This window comes from Gekko japonicus, unplaced genomic scaffold (assembly GCF_001447785.1).
Source record: "Gekko japonicus isolate JY-2015 unplaced genomic scaffold, Gekko_japonicus_V1.1 scaffold244, whole genome shotgun sequence".
Taxonomy (NCBI): Eukaryota; Metazoa; Chordata; class Lepidosauria; order Squamata; family Gekkonidae; genus Gekko; species Gekko japonicus.
Genome location: NW_015165838.1, coordinates 333,284 through 350,753, shown reverse-complemented (window position 1 = coordinate 350,753; position 17,470 = coordinate 333,284). Strand labels below are relative to the sequence as shown.

The window sequence follows — 17,470 nt, the reverse complement described above, 5'->3', positions numbered from 1 at the left end:
GGTTGGGACAGTTACCACCCACCTAATGGACCCACTATAAAAGGTAAGGACCATTCACCTGGCCCTTCCTAGCTAGCATCCCCCGCAACAACCCCGTCTGCTTTTTACTCCTCTTAAGTCCCACTTGCTATCCCCAAACCCTTGCCTCTACTTTGATCTCTTGATCTGCAGTCAAGAGACCCACACGTTCAGGATGGTTCTGGTCGTGTGTGAATTCCCTTTAATTTACATTTCTTCCCATCCATTCTTCATTGGAACAACCAAAGCTGCAAGACAGATAAGTATTGCCCATCATCACCCCCACCTGCTAATGCAACTGTGCTTATTTTAATACTGTAATTCTGAGGAACTTGATTGAATGTGTGAGTGCATCAGTATTGTTTGTATGAGATTTATATTCTTAAGTAAAAGACATTTATTTTAACAACAACAGTCTCGTTATCCTTCTCTGGTAACCCTTGGTGGTAACAGGACCTTGGTATAGTTGGCAAAGACCCATTTATAAATTGCCAATCGCTGTAAATAAAGCAATTCGGCTAACTCTCTGTCATACATAAAATAGATATTACATGACTCTTATTTCATTGTTATGTAGGTGGAAGTTCTTTAAACAACCTCATAGAGCTGAAGACCATTAATATTAATCCTACAGATACTACAGTTCCACTTCTTGGTGATTGCACAGAGGTAGGTAGCAGTCGGCTATGAAAAAAGCTTGTGAAAAATATTCTGTTTTATACTGATAAGAGTTGCATAGCTTCTTCTGATTGCACAGCCCTTTCCAGCATGAGTTAGCATTTCCTTACATCTAATTTTGCTAGTAGACTTGTTAGAAGAATACCCCACACCATTCCACATTTGTGTCAACTTGGTTCCCTGTGGTCTCCTATTTACAGGTTCTGGATATTCTCCCCCCTAACCCTCTTTATCTGAAGTGGTTAACCTTGTAGGTTCAGACCCCTTCCATTTAGATGACATTCTTGTAGACGGATGCACTGTATTACGCTGTATTGTGCTTTAATTTAAAATTAATTAAAATGATTACACAAAAAAGAAAAGAAAAGAAGATGCTGCTACAGGACAACTTATACAGAGTAGACACCACCTTTATTCTTTCACTGATGGTCTAGTGGAAGAAGGGTAGAGAGATTATGCTTTGTAGTCTGATTATTCAGGTAAGGTTTCTATTTGACTGGGTTCAAGTTTTTTTACTATCTTGAGTTCTTCCAGCCTTAGTATTTTGTTATTTGCACAAAGCTTGAGAAAGTAAGCATTTAAACTCTTGGTGTTTCATTCAGCCTTCCTACCCGGTTTTGGAACACAGATACATCATAGTCAGGGCCTATAGATGTTCTTTATTGGCTATATTAAGTGTATTAAGAACCATAAGAGAAATGTATGCCATTTTCCTCTTAGTTCCACAGGTATATTGAGATTGCTATAAAGCAGTGCAGGAGTTCCGGTATAGATTGCAAGATACATGGTCTCAGCGTATTGGGACGTATCCGTGCAGAGGATGAAGACTTGGCTGCAGTCCCTTTCCTTGCTTCTGATAATGAGGAAGAGGAAGATGATAAAGCCAACACTGGAAGGTATGGAATATTCAAACCATCAAAAAGGGATTTTTCTTCTTCCAAATAGTGACTCTGCATGTGGCTTGTGTAATGGCATCTTGGGAAAACCTAGTGTAGTTGAGAAAGAATGGATAAACACTGTTCAAAAGATAGGCAGCCTTTTCTATCTTGAGTTCCCCTCACTGCCCAAATGTAACATCTGTGCATGAACATGTGTGGTGGCAAACAAAATGAGGATGGGATGGGAGTGGAACATGGGCTGTACTTAGCCAGACCTGCTGCATATATTGTTTATAGATTTTTTTTGGCATGAGGGTATGGAGAAGAAGAAGAAGAGGAGTTTGGATTTATACCCCGCCCTTCACTACCCAGAGGAGTCTCAGAGTGGCTTACAAACTCCTTTCCCTTCCCCTCCCCACAACAGACACTCTGTGAGGTGGGTGGGGCTGAGAGAGCTCTTGACAGAAACTGCTCTTTTTCAAGAACAGCTGTGCCAGAACTATGGCTTACCCAAGGTCATCCAGCCAGGTGCAAGTGGAGGAGTGGAGAGTCTAACCCGGTTCTCCCAGATTAGAGTCCGCACACTTAACCACTACACCAAACTGGTGTAAATAAGACTACTTTAAAAATACCAGTGTGACATGAATGTGGTTTTGATTTTGATGTACACGGGAGTGTGGTTGCAGTGGATGCAAATAATGCCTGTGTTGAATCTGGCACTACAAGATGCTCTGTGAGCAGATCCTTGTGTGACATAAGGGCATCACTGGGGCATTTTACATGTACAGTCAGAACTATGATCAAATTTGAATGTTAACATTTGGTCCTCTACAAGAGGAGACACCCCCCCGTCCTCCCAGGATCCATCTGGATTCCTGCCTCTGCCTACCATCCTATTTCAGCTATGCTGGACCCCTCAATTTGGGGCAGAGCAAGAAAACTGCATCGAGCAAAATAGTTTGTCGTAATGGCTGATGGTCGTTTACGCTGGTTGCCTACTAGCTTCATGGACTGAACAAGGATATGAACCCAAGTTTGCCCAGTCTGAGTCTAACCACTATACTGCACTAACTCCTTCAAGGATATTGAGAATGAATTAGAAAACATGCACGAAAAGTAAGGGGAAATGGAACTGAGAGAGACTTGCAAGGGAAAGAAACATAGAGCATTCACAAGTTTAAACATTCCTCCAAAATTATGAGGGGCAGAAATTAAAGAAGAACCTGACAATTTTAAAGTACCAAATTAGTATCAAATACCAGATCCTATACTTCAGAAGGTACATATCAAATATATGATGTATAAACCTTCTCAATATTTAGCATGTTGTTCTTTTAGCAGAGACAAAGTGAGAATACTAATCCCTCCTCAAACTATCTGACTTATAAAATTCCTCCTATTATACTTGGAAATCATCAGATTAAGTAGATTTTGTGTGCACCTACATTTCATTGCATTTTTATGTTCTTTCACATGATACATTTTGGATATAAACTGCCAGTTATTCAGGGGGGGAAAGTTGAAGAAGAGTATTTGCAAATATAAATCAAGATGAGTAGCTGTGGTAGTCTGTCCGTAACAGTAGAAAAGAACAAGAGTCCAGTAGCACCTTAAAGACTAACAACATTTGTGACATGGTATGAGCTTTTGTGAGTCACTGCTCACTTCTTCAGATACACTTGTATCTGAAGAAATGAGCAGTGACTCACAAAAGCTCAGGCCCTGATACAAATGTTGTTAGTCTTTAAGGTGTTACTGGACTCTTGCTCTTTTCTACTGCAAATATAAATATTGGATGGGATTCCAGATGTCTTTCCAGTGGGGAAAAAGGGCAAGGGAGCAATATGGCATGATTCCCCCACCCCTATTCCTTGTGACCTTTTGTCTACATGAATTTCTTCAGTCCCCGGCATAGGGTCAAATGGGGACTTCCTTGGAGAAGTGTCAAAAGAGGCTCCTCTTTGTTGTGCTAACTGAAAAGCTGGTAGGGTCCAACTCATCGAACAGGCTTAAGATCTGAAATCCTAGTGAATGTCCCATGCTTCCAAGCTGATTTACTGTTTGTGTGTTTAGTCTGGTCAGAAAGAAGACTGCAGGCTTGGAATCAGCAGCTACAATAAGGACTAAAGTTTTCGTTTGGGGCCTGAATGATAAAGACCAGCTGGGAGGATTAAAAGGTTCTAAGGTATTGGTTTATGTGAAAATTAATGTGTTGTGTACTGTCTTTCAATATGGGAGAAGAGCCAGAGGGGTTGGGAGGAACAGAAGTTTAACGGACACTGTGTGAAATGTCCATCCTGCTGTTCAACATGTGGATTTCTAGATTGGGCCACCCTCTTATGGCGACAAATTGCAGGGGTGGTGGTGGTCCCTAAAACAGTTTCTAATCCACATCCAGAAATCTATTCCTATGTAGGAAATGGCATCAAAAGTGGCAGGAAAGCTGGAAAGTTCTGAAAGTTACACTATGGGATACTAGGAGAGACATGCATAAGCTTTTATTTTTGAAAAGCATTGGCGTCTGCTGCATGTAGGCTGCAAGATAAGAATTTAGCATTATTTCTACCGGCATCTTTTTCTACTCCTATTAAGCACCTTCAGTCCTAAAGCATTAGCTCTTGTGTAACCACATAAGTGGAAGTGGGAGAACTGAACAGACCCAAACAAGAGGCCAGAGAGGATGTATCAGTTTAACTAGTAAATAGATGTACCTTAGTATTATCTAGAAACGCCATTTGTTACCAGGAAACTTTCAGACATGAGCATATCTGCTAAATCAGGATAATGGAATGCTTTGTAAGTTAAGACCAGTCTGTTGAGTAACACATTCGTGCAATGAGCATGATAATTGGAGAGTGGGATGGTACATGCCTAGTGGTTACTTCTGGGTCAGAAATACAAAGGCTGCTTGGAGACTATAGTTCTTTAGATCATGGACAGTGAACTGGTTTATGCCTCTGGATAGCACACTTACAGAAGTCTAGAGATCATATTTTTCTTTAGTTCTTACCTTTCTTTAAAAGAACGCCTCTACTTGCTAGCTGCTCTTTTGTGGTGCTGTATTCTCTCAGATTAATAATTTGGGGTGGACTTAATATATAAAATCAAAAGCATACTTCATTAATTAACATGCTGAACCAGTAAAACTGTTACATATAAAAACAGGGTTATTCCAAAAGTAAAAAATTAAACTTGACTGTGTGTTGTCAATGTTCATTTCTCAAGACATTAATTAGTAAACAGACTTGAACTTTTTTTAAAAAAATACACTTCCATTGGAACTACAGTAGCTGCCTAACTGTGAACTATCTGAAACCTCCACATTGGTGTTAGAGGCAATCAGGTGTCAAAGACAATGGATAATTTTGCTTTCTGCAAGCAGCACTTTCTAATCTGCTTACGAACTGGTTTTTTTGTGTGTATTTATACTTTGTAGATAAAGGTTCCTTCGTTTTCTGAGACCCTCTCAGCCCTGAATGTGGTACAAGTAGCTGGGGGATCCAAAAGCCTTTTTGCAGGTAGGGATGTTCTCTGTTCTGCAGTAATCAAATGTACCAGTGTGTAAAGTATTAAGTTGGAACCAAAGTTCATTTCCCATCATTGGAAGGAAGATTTCTTTTTCTTAACGGTCTCCCCAGTTTTCATAGACCCCCAATTTGTCCCTGTTCTGAGGTTCCAGTCTCTCTCAGAAGTAGCATTTCAGGGAGTTTAGTGAGAGGAGGGATGGGAAACTGAATTCTGCCGACAGAAATACCTTCAGCCAGTGGAAACCAAACATTGAATCCAACCCAATATTGTTTCTTTGTTTGATTTTAAAAATACCAAATTTGCTTTCAGCTTGTTCTGATTCTTTTTTTCTTTTATTTTTAAAAATCACTATAAGCATCTATGTCTTTGTAGTGACTGTGGAGGGTAAAGTGTATGCCTGTGGAGAGGCGACTAACGGAAGGCTGGGATTAGGCATATCAAGTGGAACTGTGCCTATCCCCCGACAGATTACGGCTCTCAGTAATTATGTAGTGAAGAAGGTCGCTGTTCATTCAGGTATCAAGTCCATATTTTCTTGTTTAGTTCAAAAAGCATTTTGTGTTCTTTCCTTATTTCTTCTGTGTTAGCCTCTCTCAATTTGCGTTAGCTGAAAATACGTCACAGCCAAAAGTACTTCGCAGTTCTTTGCTCTGCACAGGGAACTTGTACCTGTGAAAGAACACCACATCCCTTCTTTAGAAATGTACATTAGTAAGGCACTTTCTCTTACTAGATACGAAGAAAAGTGTTAAAAATAGATTTGGTTCTGGCCTTTGAATATATGCCTCTGTGTGATAGGGAGCACCACACAAAGTGAATATAACTTCAGAATGCATTTGCAGAGTTGGTGTCTGTATTGTTGTTTTCTTTCAAACATTGTTCAACGGTTCCAATTCTGTAATGCTTTAAGGAAAACAATGAATCAGTCCAGCATTCAGGAGTTCCAGGATGACTTTCTTATTTGAAGCCATGTTGGAGATTAATATTAAGATATCTAGGGTACTGCATATATCAAGGTACTTTGTTAATGTACAGTGCAATCCTAAGAACATTTTTCTGGGAGTAAGCTTATTGATTAGGCCTGAGAGTGAATAAATTTGCTTAAGATTGCTCTTATAACCTGCTTAAAGGCTTGTTTCTGCTGTCAACCTTCTTGAATTCATGTCCATTCCAGGTGGCCGCCATGCTATGGCTTTGACAGTTGATGGGAAGGTATTCTCTTGGGGTGAAGGAGATGATGGGAAACTTGGACACTTCAGTAGAATGTAAGAATTTTTTTCTGTTCTTCTGAGCTTGCTAGATTTTGGCCTACCCATTTTAGTTTTGTGTGACTTTTAAATCAGGGAATGGTAAGAAAAAACAGAATTACTGTTAGAGCCAGTTTGGTGTAGTGATTAAGTGCGCAGACTTTAATCTGGGAGAACCGGGTTTGATTCCCCACTCCTCCACTTGCACCTAGCTGCATGACCTTGTACTAGCTGTAGTTCTGATAAGAGCTGTTCTTGAAAAAGAGCAGTTTCTGTCAAGAGCTCTCTCAGCCCCTCCTACCTCACAGGGTGTCTGTTGTGGGGAGGGAAAGGGGAAGGAGTTTGTAAGCCGCTCTGAGACTCCTTTGGGTAGTGAAGGGCGGGGTATAAATCCAGTCTCCTCCTCCTCCTCTTTTTTATTGGCCTTATGGTTCATTGGGTTATGCTTCAGTAGTGAAGCTGGTTTCTAGTTTTCATGCCATCAAGCATTTAAAATATCTAACAGAGAAAACAGCTGTTCAACAGATGAGTATTCAAATTATGTTTAAAATAAACTTTCATTGAGTAAATTCTTGATTAGTCACTTTTTCATCTTTCTGGGTTTTCAGGAACTGTGATAAACCAAGGCTCATAGAAGCACTGAAAACAAAACGTATCCGTGATATTGCTTGTGGCAGTTCTCACAGCGCTGCCATCACCTCTAGTGGTGAACTGTATACTTGGGGCCTTGGTGAATATGGTCGGCTGGGACATGGGGACAATACTACGCAACTGAAACCAAAGATGGTAACACCATTAGCTGTTTCCTCTCTCTAGTGGAGTGATCTTCTTAAATGGTCCAGGTCTCTGGCTGTTGATACTTAAAGAAGTGTCAACATCAAGATTCCTTCTAATCCAAGTTTTGCATTACTGGTTTGTTTGTTTGTTTGTTTCCATGTCTTTTGTTTCTTCACCAACTTCTTTATGCTCAATGAGTTTTGTTGATTATTTTAGTCTGCCAGTCCTGAGACCTGAAATCAGAGCATGCTAACCTTTGGGGAAACTCAAAGCAGCTTTCTGTTGATTTAGGGAGATTCATTGTGCCAGTTTGATGCTCTGGCCTGAACTATTACTTAAGTTTGCCTCTTAAATAAAAAGCCACGTATAATTTAAATGGATATCCATCTTTCTGTTGTAGGTTAAAGTGCTCCTTGGTCATAGAGTCATTCAGATTGCTTGTGGGAGCAGAGATGCTCAGACTTTGGCACTGACAGATGAAGGTAAGAAATGTCTGTCTTATCACAACTTAACACATTGTGCCTGCTGTGTAATACTAAAGCTGGTTTGTTTTATTAGGGCTTGTATTTTCCTGGGGAGATGGAGACTTTGGAAAACTGGGTCGAGGAGGAAGTGAAGGATGCAACATTCCCCAGAACATTGAAAGATTAAATGGCCAGGGAGTCTGTCAGATTGAGTGTGGAGCTCAGTTCTCTTTGGCTCTTACAAAGTCTGGAGTGGTGTGGACATGGTATGACATGTTTTACCTGAAAAGTTAAACGTGTTACTGAAATGGTGTCTAACTAGTAGTTTCTTAGCTATTTCCACAAATTCAGCCAAATTGGTAGGTAAAAAAGAATCAAGTAATAACTGCATCATAACTAAAGGAATTGTTTGCCAGATTTCAGATCTAGTGCTTTGCTTTAATAAACAAGAAGTAAATGCAACATTGAGGAAAATAGTGGTCATAGCCTACCACTTTGCACAACCCAAAGCAGCATGCTCTTCCAGCAGGATTCTTCCACTTGAGGTGGAAGAGAAGAGCCTCATGTGGTGGAGGAATGTGCCACCATTACCTGAGCAGACTGGTAGGATTCAGTACATGCTCATTAGGTAACTTTAACATTGCATGTCCTTGAAATAAAGATACCAGAGGGATTTTTTTACCTGTACTGAGGGAGCTAATAGAAGAAGAAGAGATTGGAGTTATACCCCACCCTTCACTACCCAAGGGAGTCTCAGAGTGGCTTACAAACTCCTTTCCCTTCCCCTCCCCACAACAGACACCCTGCGAGGTAGGAGGGGCTGAGAGAGCTCTGACAGAAACTGCTCTTTTTCAAGAACAGCTGTGCCAGGACTATGGCTTGCCCAAGGTCATCCAGCCAGGTGCAAGTGGAGGAGTGGGGGATCAAACCCGGTTCTCCCAGATTAGAGTCCGTGCACTTAACCACTACACCAAACTGGCCCCTTGGCCCAATATGGCCCCTTCGGGGTTTGCAGTTTCATGACCCTTTTCAGTTGCCGTCCCACAGGCAGAAGATGTGCCTCTGTTTCTTCTCTTACTGTTATTGAAACAAGTTGTGGGATGGCAAAGAATGGGAGACATGAGAAGAGAAACTGTTGTCAGAGTATGAAAATCTCAGCTGACCCTAATTCTTAGTTTCTGTTTTGCTCAAGTGTAGATAGAAACTCTTTTCTTATGCTTATGTTCTCTTGGTAGCTCTAGTACTTGGCAAATGTTTTGATTGTTTAGAGCAGCTTTTAATTCAACTATTTGCCTGTTTTTATGTTCAGGGGCAAGGGTGACTATTTCAGGCTTGGACACGGCACTGACGTTCATGTGAGAAAACCGCAAGTAGTGGAAGGACTGAGGGGAAAGAAGATCGTGCATGTGGCTGTAGGAGCACTCCATTGTCTGGCTGTCACTGACACAGGCCAGGTAAGACGAACCTGTCAACTTCATCCTAAAACTGTTATGAACCTGTTTAAAAGGTCCTTTTGAAAATAGTGGGATTAGCTGTTCAGGACTGAATGTTGAGCACCTGATAATAAGCACTCCCCCCCCCCCCTGCAAGGCACTAAATGCTGCAATGGAATAGTGTAGCAAACTTCTTTCCAGTAGTAGCTGTTCTTGGTTTATGCTTATCAGGCAGTATCGAGTTTTTCTAATAAAGCTGTGGTATATTTTTCAACATGGTTTTCATCTTTTCAGTGGCAAAACGGAGAGGCAATTATTTTTGTACTGTGTCTCACAATTTGTGGTAGATTGTCTATGATGGCGGCCGAGTAGATCTGTCTTAGCTAATGGAGTTTTTCCCCCCCCTTAGGCAGAAAAGTAGAACAAAGAATGTATTGTATAATTCTCTTTAGTCAGCAAATGCTTCTCGTATAAAATAGCAACCAGGAAGTTATGCTTTGAATATGAATGAAATTATTTTGCTGAGAATCCAAAATCAAGCACAAACGCCACATAATACCTTCTATTAGGTATCTTCTTCCTTTGTATTAGATGGTACAGTCTATACCTCACCTATTACTAAATGAAAATAAAATACTTTTAAAAGGTATTTAAATAGCTTTGTTCTTGTTATTGGGTTTTGCCTTGGACCAGCACAGCTGACTGGAACCTCTTTTTGCTAAGATAGTTTTAGTTTGGGAATTCTGTTCCAGATTTGTTAACCAGTTCTTTTGTTTTGATTCTATTGTTGTTAATTTCTCCCTGAGTGGAAGAGGATATATTGGTGAAGGTTGATTCTCCCATTCGGCTTCACTGGCCAGGCTGTGCAAGTTAACCCTTGTCCTTTCCATTCCACCTCTGCTACAGTGTTGGAGCTCTTCTCTGTTTGTCAAAAGAAGAAAAACATTGGAATTATTCTTTTCCAAAACTAGTAGGTTGGAAAGGAAGGCCACTCTTAGATCAGCAAAATGCTCATAATGGCCTGCTGCTGTTTCTACCCAAGTGGCAACATGTTGGAAATCCATGGAGACTCCAGGAAGAATGGCAGAAATTGCATAAAAGAGCTGTGGAGAGAAGGGGGCCTGCAAAGATGTGGCAGGAGTTGACTCCAAAAAAAGACCGGGGGATATCACTTACCATCCCTATCAGGCAGAGAACCTTTGACTCAATTTCACTGTTCTGCTCTGAAGCCTCAGCATAGACAATGGCTATTTTTGGTAAAGGAGCAGGGGCTTGACATGGTGGCTGCTCTTGCAGACAAGGTAACCACCTATGAGGGCCACTTTCTCCTGGTAACCCACCCCTGCTTCCCTGGGATTCTGTCTCCTCTCCTCATATGAAAGTAGCCTCTCTGTATGCCAACTTCTGTTAATGGATTAAAAAAATAGGCATCCAAACAGACCTTATAAAATGGGGAAAAAAAAATTCATTCCAGAGGAGGAAGAGGACTCATCAGTTGTTAAAGTGAATTTGTACGCACACCTGGGTTTTGCCTGATCCGCATGACACTGCTAGGCCCAGCAAGCACAATTTTCAATTATGTCCCATTTTCAAGGGCCAGACCTCTACCCATCTTTCCCAGATCAAATCATAACCACTCAGGAGGAAGAAACATTTTGACCAGCAGATACAGATCCAATGCTTTATTTTTCTTGCTTATTAGCCTTGGGGCAAAAGGCTTCTAGAGGTACTGTCATGGCTCACATCAGTTCCACTGGGGCAGACTGTTCCATTAACAAGGAGTCCCTCTCAAGTCCTGAGAACTCCAAGGTTTAGGCCCCCCTGAACACCCCCTCTCAAGCCCTGAGAGCTCCAAGGTTCAGGCCCCTTTGAACACTCCACGGACAGACCCCATGATCCTTCCCCAGCAACCAGCTTTGGACTCTTGTCCCCAGAGAACTAACAGACAAGGAACCATCTGAGGAGCCCTGCACCCCGTTACCACCTCACAGTGACCTAGAACAGCTGCAGGAGCTCTGCCAAGGTCCCATACCCTGGAGCCCTGCTGTCAGAGATGAAACAGGACCAGGGCAAAGACAGGGACTTGATGAAAGAACCTATGACACACACCCCAGGGTTTGCACCTCAGGGTCTGCCTCTCTCCAGCTTATCCCATAGAGGTGATGAGGTACAGTGGTTCTTAAAAGGCTCCAGGACTTAAAGAGGGCGTCAGGAAGTGCAGGGATCCCAGTCTCTTATATAAGCCTGCAGGAGTGTGAAAACTTTGCTGGTTCAACAGCTCCCAGCAGGCTTGGTGTTTTTGCCTGGGCTCCAGCTTGCTTTGCTCCTCTTGCCCCCTGCCTGCCTGTCTGATTTCTGTCTGGCAGCTGCAAAGTAGGACAGTTATCAAACCAAGATGAGTCAAGGCATGTATCTTTCTTGCCTGAAAATCCAGCTTCTTCCTGTGTCAGGGTTACAACCTGCACCATTAGAGGTCATAACCTCTGAAATATTTAGTACCAGTACTGAAATATTTAGTGCTAGTATTCTGTTAGAAGAGATCTGAGAAACCATGAACCCCCATGAACGTTTCAGTTTGCTGAACTGGTTGATTAGGTTTGTGAGTTGGGGGGGAGCTTCTGTGGGGCGGGTGGCTTGCTGAGGCAGGGTGGCTTGCTCGCAATGGCAGTGAAGGGGGGATGTTGGAGAAGACCTCTGGATGTTAGAGAGGGTGTCCAGGGGCACTTTTTGGATACTCAGTTGGGACGGCAACATCCTGGGAAGTGATCCACTAAGAAAAAGGTGTACGGGATTTGTCAGAGGTTGCAGGGGTTGTGCTGGAGTCAACTCAGCAGGGATTTAAAGTTTAACTGCTTGCTGAATTGACTTGCCCAGTCAACTCAGCCTTTCCAGTGAGTGAAAGGAAGGCATTTAAAGAGTGAAGGGAAGGCATTTAAAGAGAAACATCTTAAAAACTGAATGAATCGCTGCAAAAACCATGGTTCATGAACAACATAGTTGCACGAATTGTAGTTCGCGAACCAAGAAACCGGCCCAGTTTGTCTCAAAATTTGGTTTGTGCCCATCCTTACTCAGCAGCAACATGTCTGTCTGGGACCTAGAATCTGATGTTTAACATCCCTTGCCAGGATACCCTCTTCCACCACTGAAGAGTTGTCTCATTGCTCCAGAAACAGAATATGGAGCTTTAAGATCTTAGCGAGTTATTGCCTAGGTTTTCACTGTCTGAGCTTCTTTTATTCATTATGTTTACAAAATGTTCTTATTGTTGAATTCAGTGTGACTTTTCTTTGAGTTTCTGCTGCAATAGGTCTTGAAATTTGGGGAGGGAGGGGAAAGGTCTCTCCATGTCAGAAAGGATAACAAAACTCCTTGCATGAACATACCTATAGAGTGAGTGGGAGAAGTAACATTTATCAGAATAATGTATATTCACCAATGAGAAGAAATCCTTATAATAAGCTACTTTTCCAGTTTGTTTTGGTCTGCATTTGGGCTTTGTAATAACTAGCAGTTATCAAGTAAATTCATGCTACACTTCATTCTGTTTTTGTGAAATAAGAAATTAATAAAAGTCTCTCTAGGATTGGTTTGGGAATTACTTCGCTCCACTTTCCTTTAGACTGAACATTATGAAGATATTTCTGATTCTGGTTATTGGATGGTTCATTTGGCATCCACTTAACTGTAAAGCTTAATTTTTTAAATATTAAAACTTCAGTCCTAAAACAATTAATCGACATATAAATGTCAGCAAACAAGATGGACCGGAAAAGGTTATAATGAGATTTATAGCATGATTCATATGTAAAATATTATGGCAGAGGTGTTCTCCCTCTGATTTGGTATGTCCTATAAGTGAAATGTTGGTTGAAAAGGGTGATGTACAGCATTATTTGAATTTCATTGGCAGGTTTATGCTTGGGGTGATAATGATCATGGCCAGCAAGGCAATGGGACTACTACAGTGAACAGAAAGCCCACCCTGGTGCAGGGTTTAGAAGGCCAGAAAATCACTCGGGTTGCTTGTGGATCTTCTCATAGCGTGGCATGGACAACAATGGATGTAGCAACGCCATCTGTGCATGAACCAGTTCTCTTTCAAACCGCTAGAGACCCTTTAGGCGCATCCTATTTGGGTAATATAAATCTAGCATTTTTTTTTCTTTTAAAAAGTGTAAATAGAGAAAGAAATATGGGAGGAACATGAGGGAATTACTGTTTTTGGAAAAGGAGCACATACCTATGTTCCCTCTAAGCCGTGGAGTCTCATGAGCAAAAATTCTACTTTGTGAGCTACTGGCATTAAAGTTGTGAGCGAGCGATTTGGCTACTGCATAAACTAGTTTGCTCTAGAGCCATCCTTCCTGAGCGAAGACAAAAATGTCTGAGCCAGAGGTTAAAAAATTGTGAGCTATCTCTCACTAACTCAGCTTAGAGGGAACACTGCCTATGACGGAGTTCAAATCAGGTCCAAGAGTAATTCCCATCTGGCCTACAACATAGCTCCTGATCCCACTGACCTGTCTATCTACCTCCCACCTGCTTTTTCCTATATGATCTAGGGCACAGGAAAGGGTTTTTAATCCCCTGCATACACACTGTAAATAGTATAATAGCCATAGGTAGTCTTTCTGGGTCTTCAGTCTTTGTTCAAAGAAGCCGTTTGCCAGCCAGGGCTGTACTGGTTAGCAGAAATTAAGGAAGGAAAGGGAAACAATACCAGTAATTATACCTGAGATCTGTTTTAGGATGCATTTGGTGCTTAGATGTCTTGTTCATACTTGAATCTTCAAAAGATATTCCAGCATTAGTAACGTGGCCCTTAGGGTTATATGAATTCTGATAAGAATGTGAACAGATGTTTTTATTCATAATGTGGCTCACTACGTATGCTAAATTTTTTGTTTGGATCCTTTTAATATGTTACGTCATGTGTCCGGCATAGTTAATCAACATTTTAAATGGGAAACATTTGTGAAGTTTTCTGTTTGGCAGGTGTGATTAATCTGCTGAGTCATTCTCACAAGAGGCTCAAAAGCAGGAGTCCCCAGCCTTTTTTAGCTTGTTACTCAAACCTGTGTCCCATGTGTTCTATTCCAAAAATGAAGTATATGGTTGGAGTCCAAGTAGAGAAGAAATTTACCAAGCTTTATTCTGAATAAAGGGAAGCTCCTCAACTCATAAAATTAAGCCAAGGAGTTCATTTGAACCACATGAGAACACATGGTGATCCTCCCATTATGACATGTCGAGCCCTCCCCTATGATGCTGACCAGGCATGCTCAGTTGAGTTTTCTTTGTCTGAGACATGGAGCATGCTTACTTACAATCTCTTTGTTCTTTTTGCACATGCGTACAATAACCATGTCTATCATCACTTCTAAACAATATTGTTTGCACCTGCTAGTGATAAAATATTTCTACTAACTTTGTCGCTGTCTGGATCTTGTCTTCAGACAGGGTTGCCAAGTCGTTGCAGTCGCCGCAGCGGGGGACTCCTGGGCGGCGACTGGAGCGCAAGCGCGCCGCACGCATGCCACCCGGAACCATAGAGTTTTTCCTCCAATGGTCGTGGCCCCGCCCCCAGCGTGCTTGGCATCCTAACGTCACTTCCTGGTGACGCACATGTCGGGGCGGGGTTCCCCCCGGGGCCCGATCCGTCGGCAACAGGGAACGGGGGGATTTGGCAGCCCTATCTTCAGACATTTTAAGATAGTATTCAGTTTAAACAAAGCAATATTACATGTCTTTAAAGCATAGATACAAAGTTGTTTGATAAACTAGACAGAGTCATAAACAGAATGTAAAAGACCTTTCTTCTTCACACTCCTAACATCCCTCCTCCCATTACAATGTTTTATACTATCTATATTGTAAGACTAGTGCAACATCTTAGAACAAAGGGCCTTCTACAAAAATGCAGGTGTCCGTGTAACTGACTTCAGCAAGATACAGCTTTAAAACATAAGATTGAAGCAGTCTGGAATGTGTGTCCTAGACTATCAAAACCAGACAGAAGAAATGAATAGAGGCCTTCTATTAGATATCCCAGCTCTAAGCTTCTTTGTTAAAGCAGGTTTGCAACATTTACTTCAGCAAATGGTCTTCTGTCTGGGAGGGGCTCTCAAAATCTTAAAACAGCTTATAAAAACATTTGTAAGTTCACTATATTATAGGAATCTATTATAGAGTAACAGTATTAGAAAAGTAGCCTCCTGTACTCTGGTGATAAATTATATTAAAACACACAGAGAAAAAGAAAAGTGCTTTAAAATCAATCCACTATAAGCTGCCGGCATTGTATGCTGTATTTTACTGTTAATAACTGAGTTTCAGACAGTATCTTCAAGGATATACACTCTCACAGCTTATCTCACATTCCATTCTCTCTCAGCAATGCCTAGCTTCAGCTTTGCTTAGCAGAGAAAAAGGCTTGGCCTATTTAAAACACTATAGAGGGCCTGAAATACATTTTGGCCTTAAAAGCTTTTAATATTAAAATATAGGAATATTAATATCAGCAAAGCACTAATATATTGCAGGCCTTGTTTGCTAGGTCCACAAGCTTGTTGGCATCTTTGGACTTACACAGTGTGGTGGGTGCAAGCACAAAATGGCTACCAGAAGAGGCAGAGCAAACTGCAAAATGTCAGGGAGTGCGTTTATACATAAATCTAATACTAACTCTTTAACATTTCAGGCAGGAGCCCTGTTTAACAAGATGCCTTTTAGAATGAACCTACTGCTTTAAAATATTTTCTCTCATACACACATTTTTGCATATGTTAAGTCATATAGTGAAGATGTTTGTACTGTGCTGGCAGCTGCTGCCAAAGCAATGTTTAAAAAAAATCTGCATAGCCGATCAGAAGTCTTGCTGGGCAAAAGACCCATCTGGCCCTTCCCATTTTTAAAAAACAGTTGACGGGCACCAGGAAAAGTGTCTGTGGGTGCCCTGGCGCCCACAGGAACCTCATGGGGGGGGGGGACCCTTGCTTAAAAGATTGCATAGGGAAAGGGAAACTGAGAGCAAGGTACAGCTGCAGACAGACAGAAAAATGGCCAGACCTAGTAAGTTTGGGTCTAAAAGTTGGAGAAAATCTCATTTGGTTTAGTTACTCCTCTGAAGTTAACAAACAGGGCATAACTTACCTTGTATTATTTTTCGAATGAAATTTTTCAGTTGACTTTAAAAATGCAAACCAGAGAAATGTTTGTAACTGATAGGACTAGAATGTTAGCTTCTCCATGTTGAACGTGAGTTGAGCCATTACAGTAGACAGCCAGAGGTCGTATTGTGTGTGTGTGGGGCAGTTGTATAGCTGTTCATTGGGCATTCGTTGTGGCTGTGGGCCACACTAGCCCAACATTTTTGGGATTTTGCTGTTCTTAGGTATGCCTGCTCTTTCGTTGCTGAGAATCCTGAGTATGAATTCTTGATGGAAACTGTAATTTTTAAAATTTCCTGTAGGTGTCCCATCCGATGCAGATTCTTCTGCTGTTAGTAACAAAATCAGTAGTGCAAACAGCTCCAAACCAAATCGCCCTTCACTCGCCAAAATCCTTTTGTCGCTCGATGGCAACCTAGCCAAGCAGCAAGCATTATCTCATATACTGACAGCACTACAGATCATGTATGCCAGGTAAGTGTGTGTATCATCAGTATTAAGCTGGTCTCAGGTATTATAGGCTCAGCTTAACTGCTGATTTTTGAAGGTTCAGATGGTCCAAAATTTAACAACAAGAGCCCCATCTGCAGTGAAGAAGTTAATTGATTCCATCCCATTGTCTGAAGGAGTGTTCTTTTGTGAAACATTCTTTTGATACTGGTATGGCATTGCAGAATAATGAGTGGCTTTTCTGTCTGGTGTAAGTCCACTTATTAACAAGTAACACTTCATTGGTTTTTTTAAACAACATATTTGACAATGCAGAGTTCTCCTTAACCATCATAGACCAAGCAAGAAACTTGGTCACGATACTTTGTGTATTGCTTTGCTTGTAAAGAAGACGACGTTTTTCTGTTGTGCCGTCTCATCTATTAGGCCTGCTTGGATCAAGAGACTCCTTTGTTAGTGCCAATATTAGATGGGTGCTTTAATTCTGTGCCTCTTGAACTCAGTTTAATTTTTTTAAAAAATGGTTTTTGCATAATTACTGCCATCTTTTCTGCTCAGTCTGGTAGAATAATATATGAGCAGTATAGCAGAAGACTATTCTGAACAGTTTGGTTTCGGTTTAGGGATGCTGTTGTTGGAGCTTTGATGCCTGCAAGCATGATTGCACCAGTGGAATGTCTGTCATCGTCTCCTGCGCCACCTCCAGACATGTTGTCCACAGGCATTGCTCCCAGTGAAGAAGAAGGCATGCTAGCAGTGGACCTAGAAGAACGACTGAGCCCAACTCCATGGCAAGACAGGAGGGCAGAGGTAAATCCAGTCTTT

General features: G+C 41.5%; 1 protein-coding gene across 1 annotated transcript in view; it reads left to right on the top strand.

Annotated features, from left to right (window-relative positions):
- Nucleotides 1-17,470, top strand: part of HERC2 (HECT and RLD domain containing E3 ubiquitin protein ligase 2) — a 121,707-nt gene that overhangs the window by 63,558 nt on the left and 40,679 nt on the right. Inside the window, exons 54-66 of the mRNA XM_015410976.1 lie at nt 596-687; nt 1,417-1,592; nt 3,648-3,759; nt 5,011-5,092; nt 5,475-5,618; nt 6,277-6,367; nt 6,958-7,135; nt 7,527-7,608; nt 7,685-7,856; nt 8,900-9,044; nt 12,937-13,162; nt 16,498-16,669; nt 17,269-17,455. Of these exons, the coding sequence (XP_015266462.1) occupies nt 596-687; nt 1,417-1,592; nt 3,648-3,759; nt 5,011-5,092; nt 5,475-5,618; nt 6,277-6,367; nt 6,958-7,135; nt 7,527-7,608; nt 7,685-7,856; nt 8,900-9,044; nt 12,937-13,162; nt 16,498-16,669; nt 17,269-17,455 (1,859 nt within the window). The remainder of the gene's footprint in view (nt 1-595; nt 688-1,416; nt 1,593-3,647; nt 3,760-5,010; nt 5,093-5,474; nt 5,619-6,276; nt 6,368-6,957; nt 7,136-7,526; nt 7,609-7,684; nt 7,857-8,899; nt 9,045-12,936; nt 13,163-16,497; nt 16,670-17,268; nt 17,456-17,470) is intronic.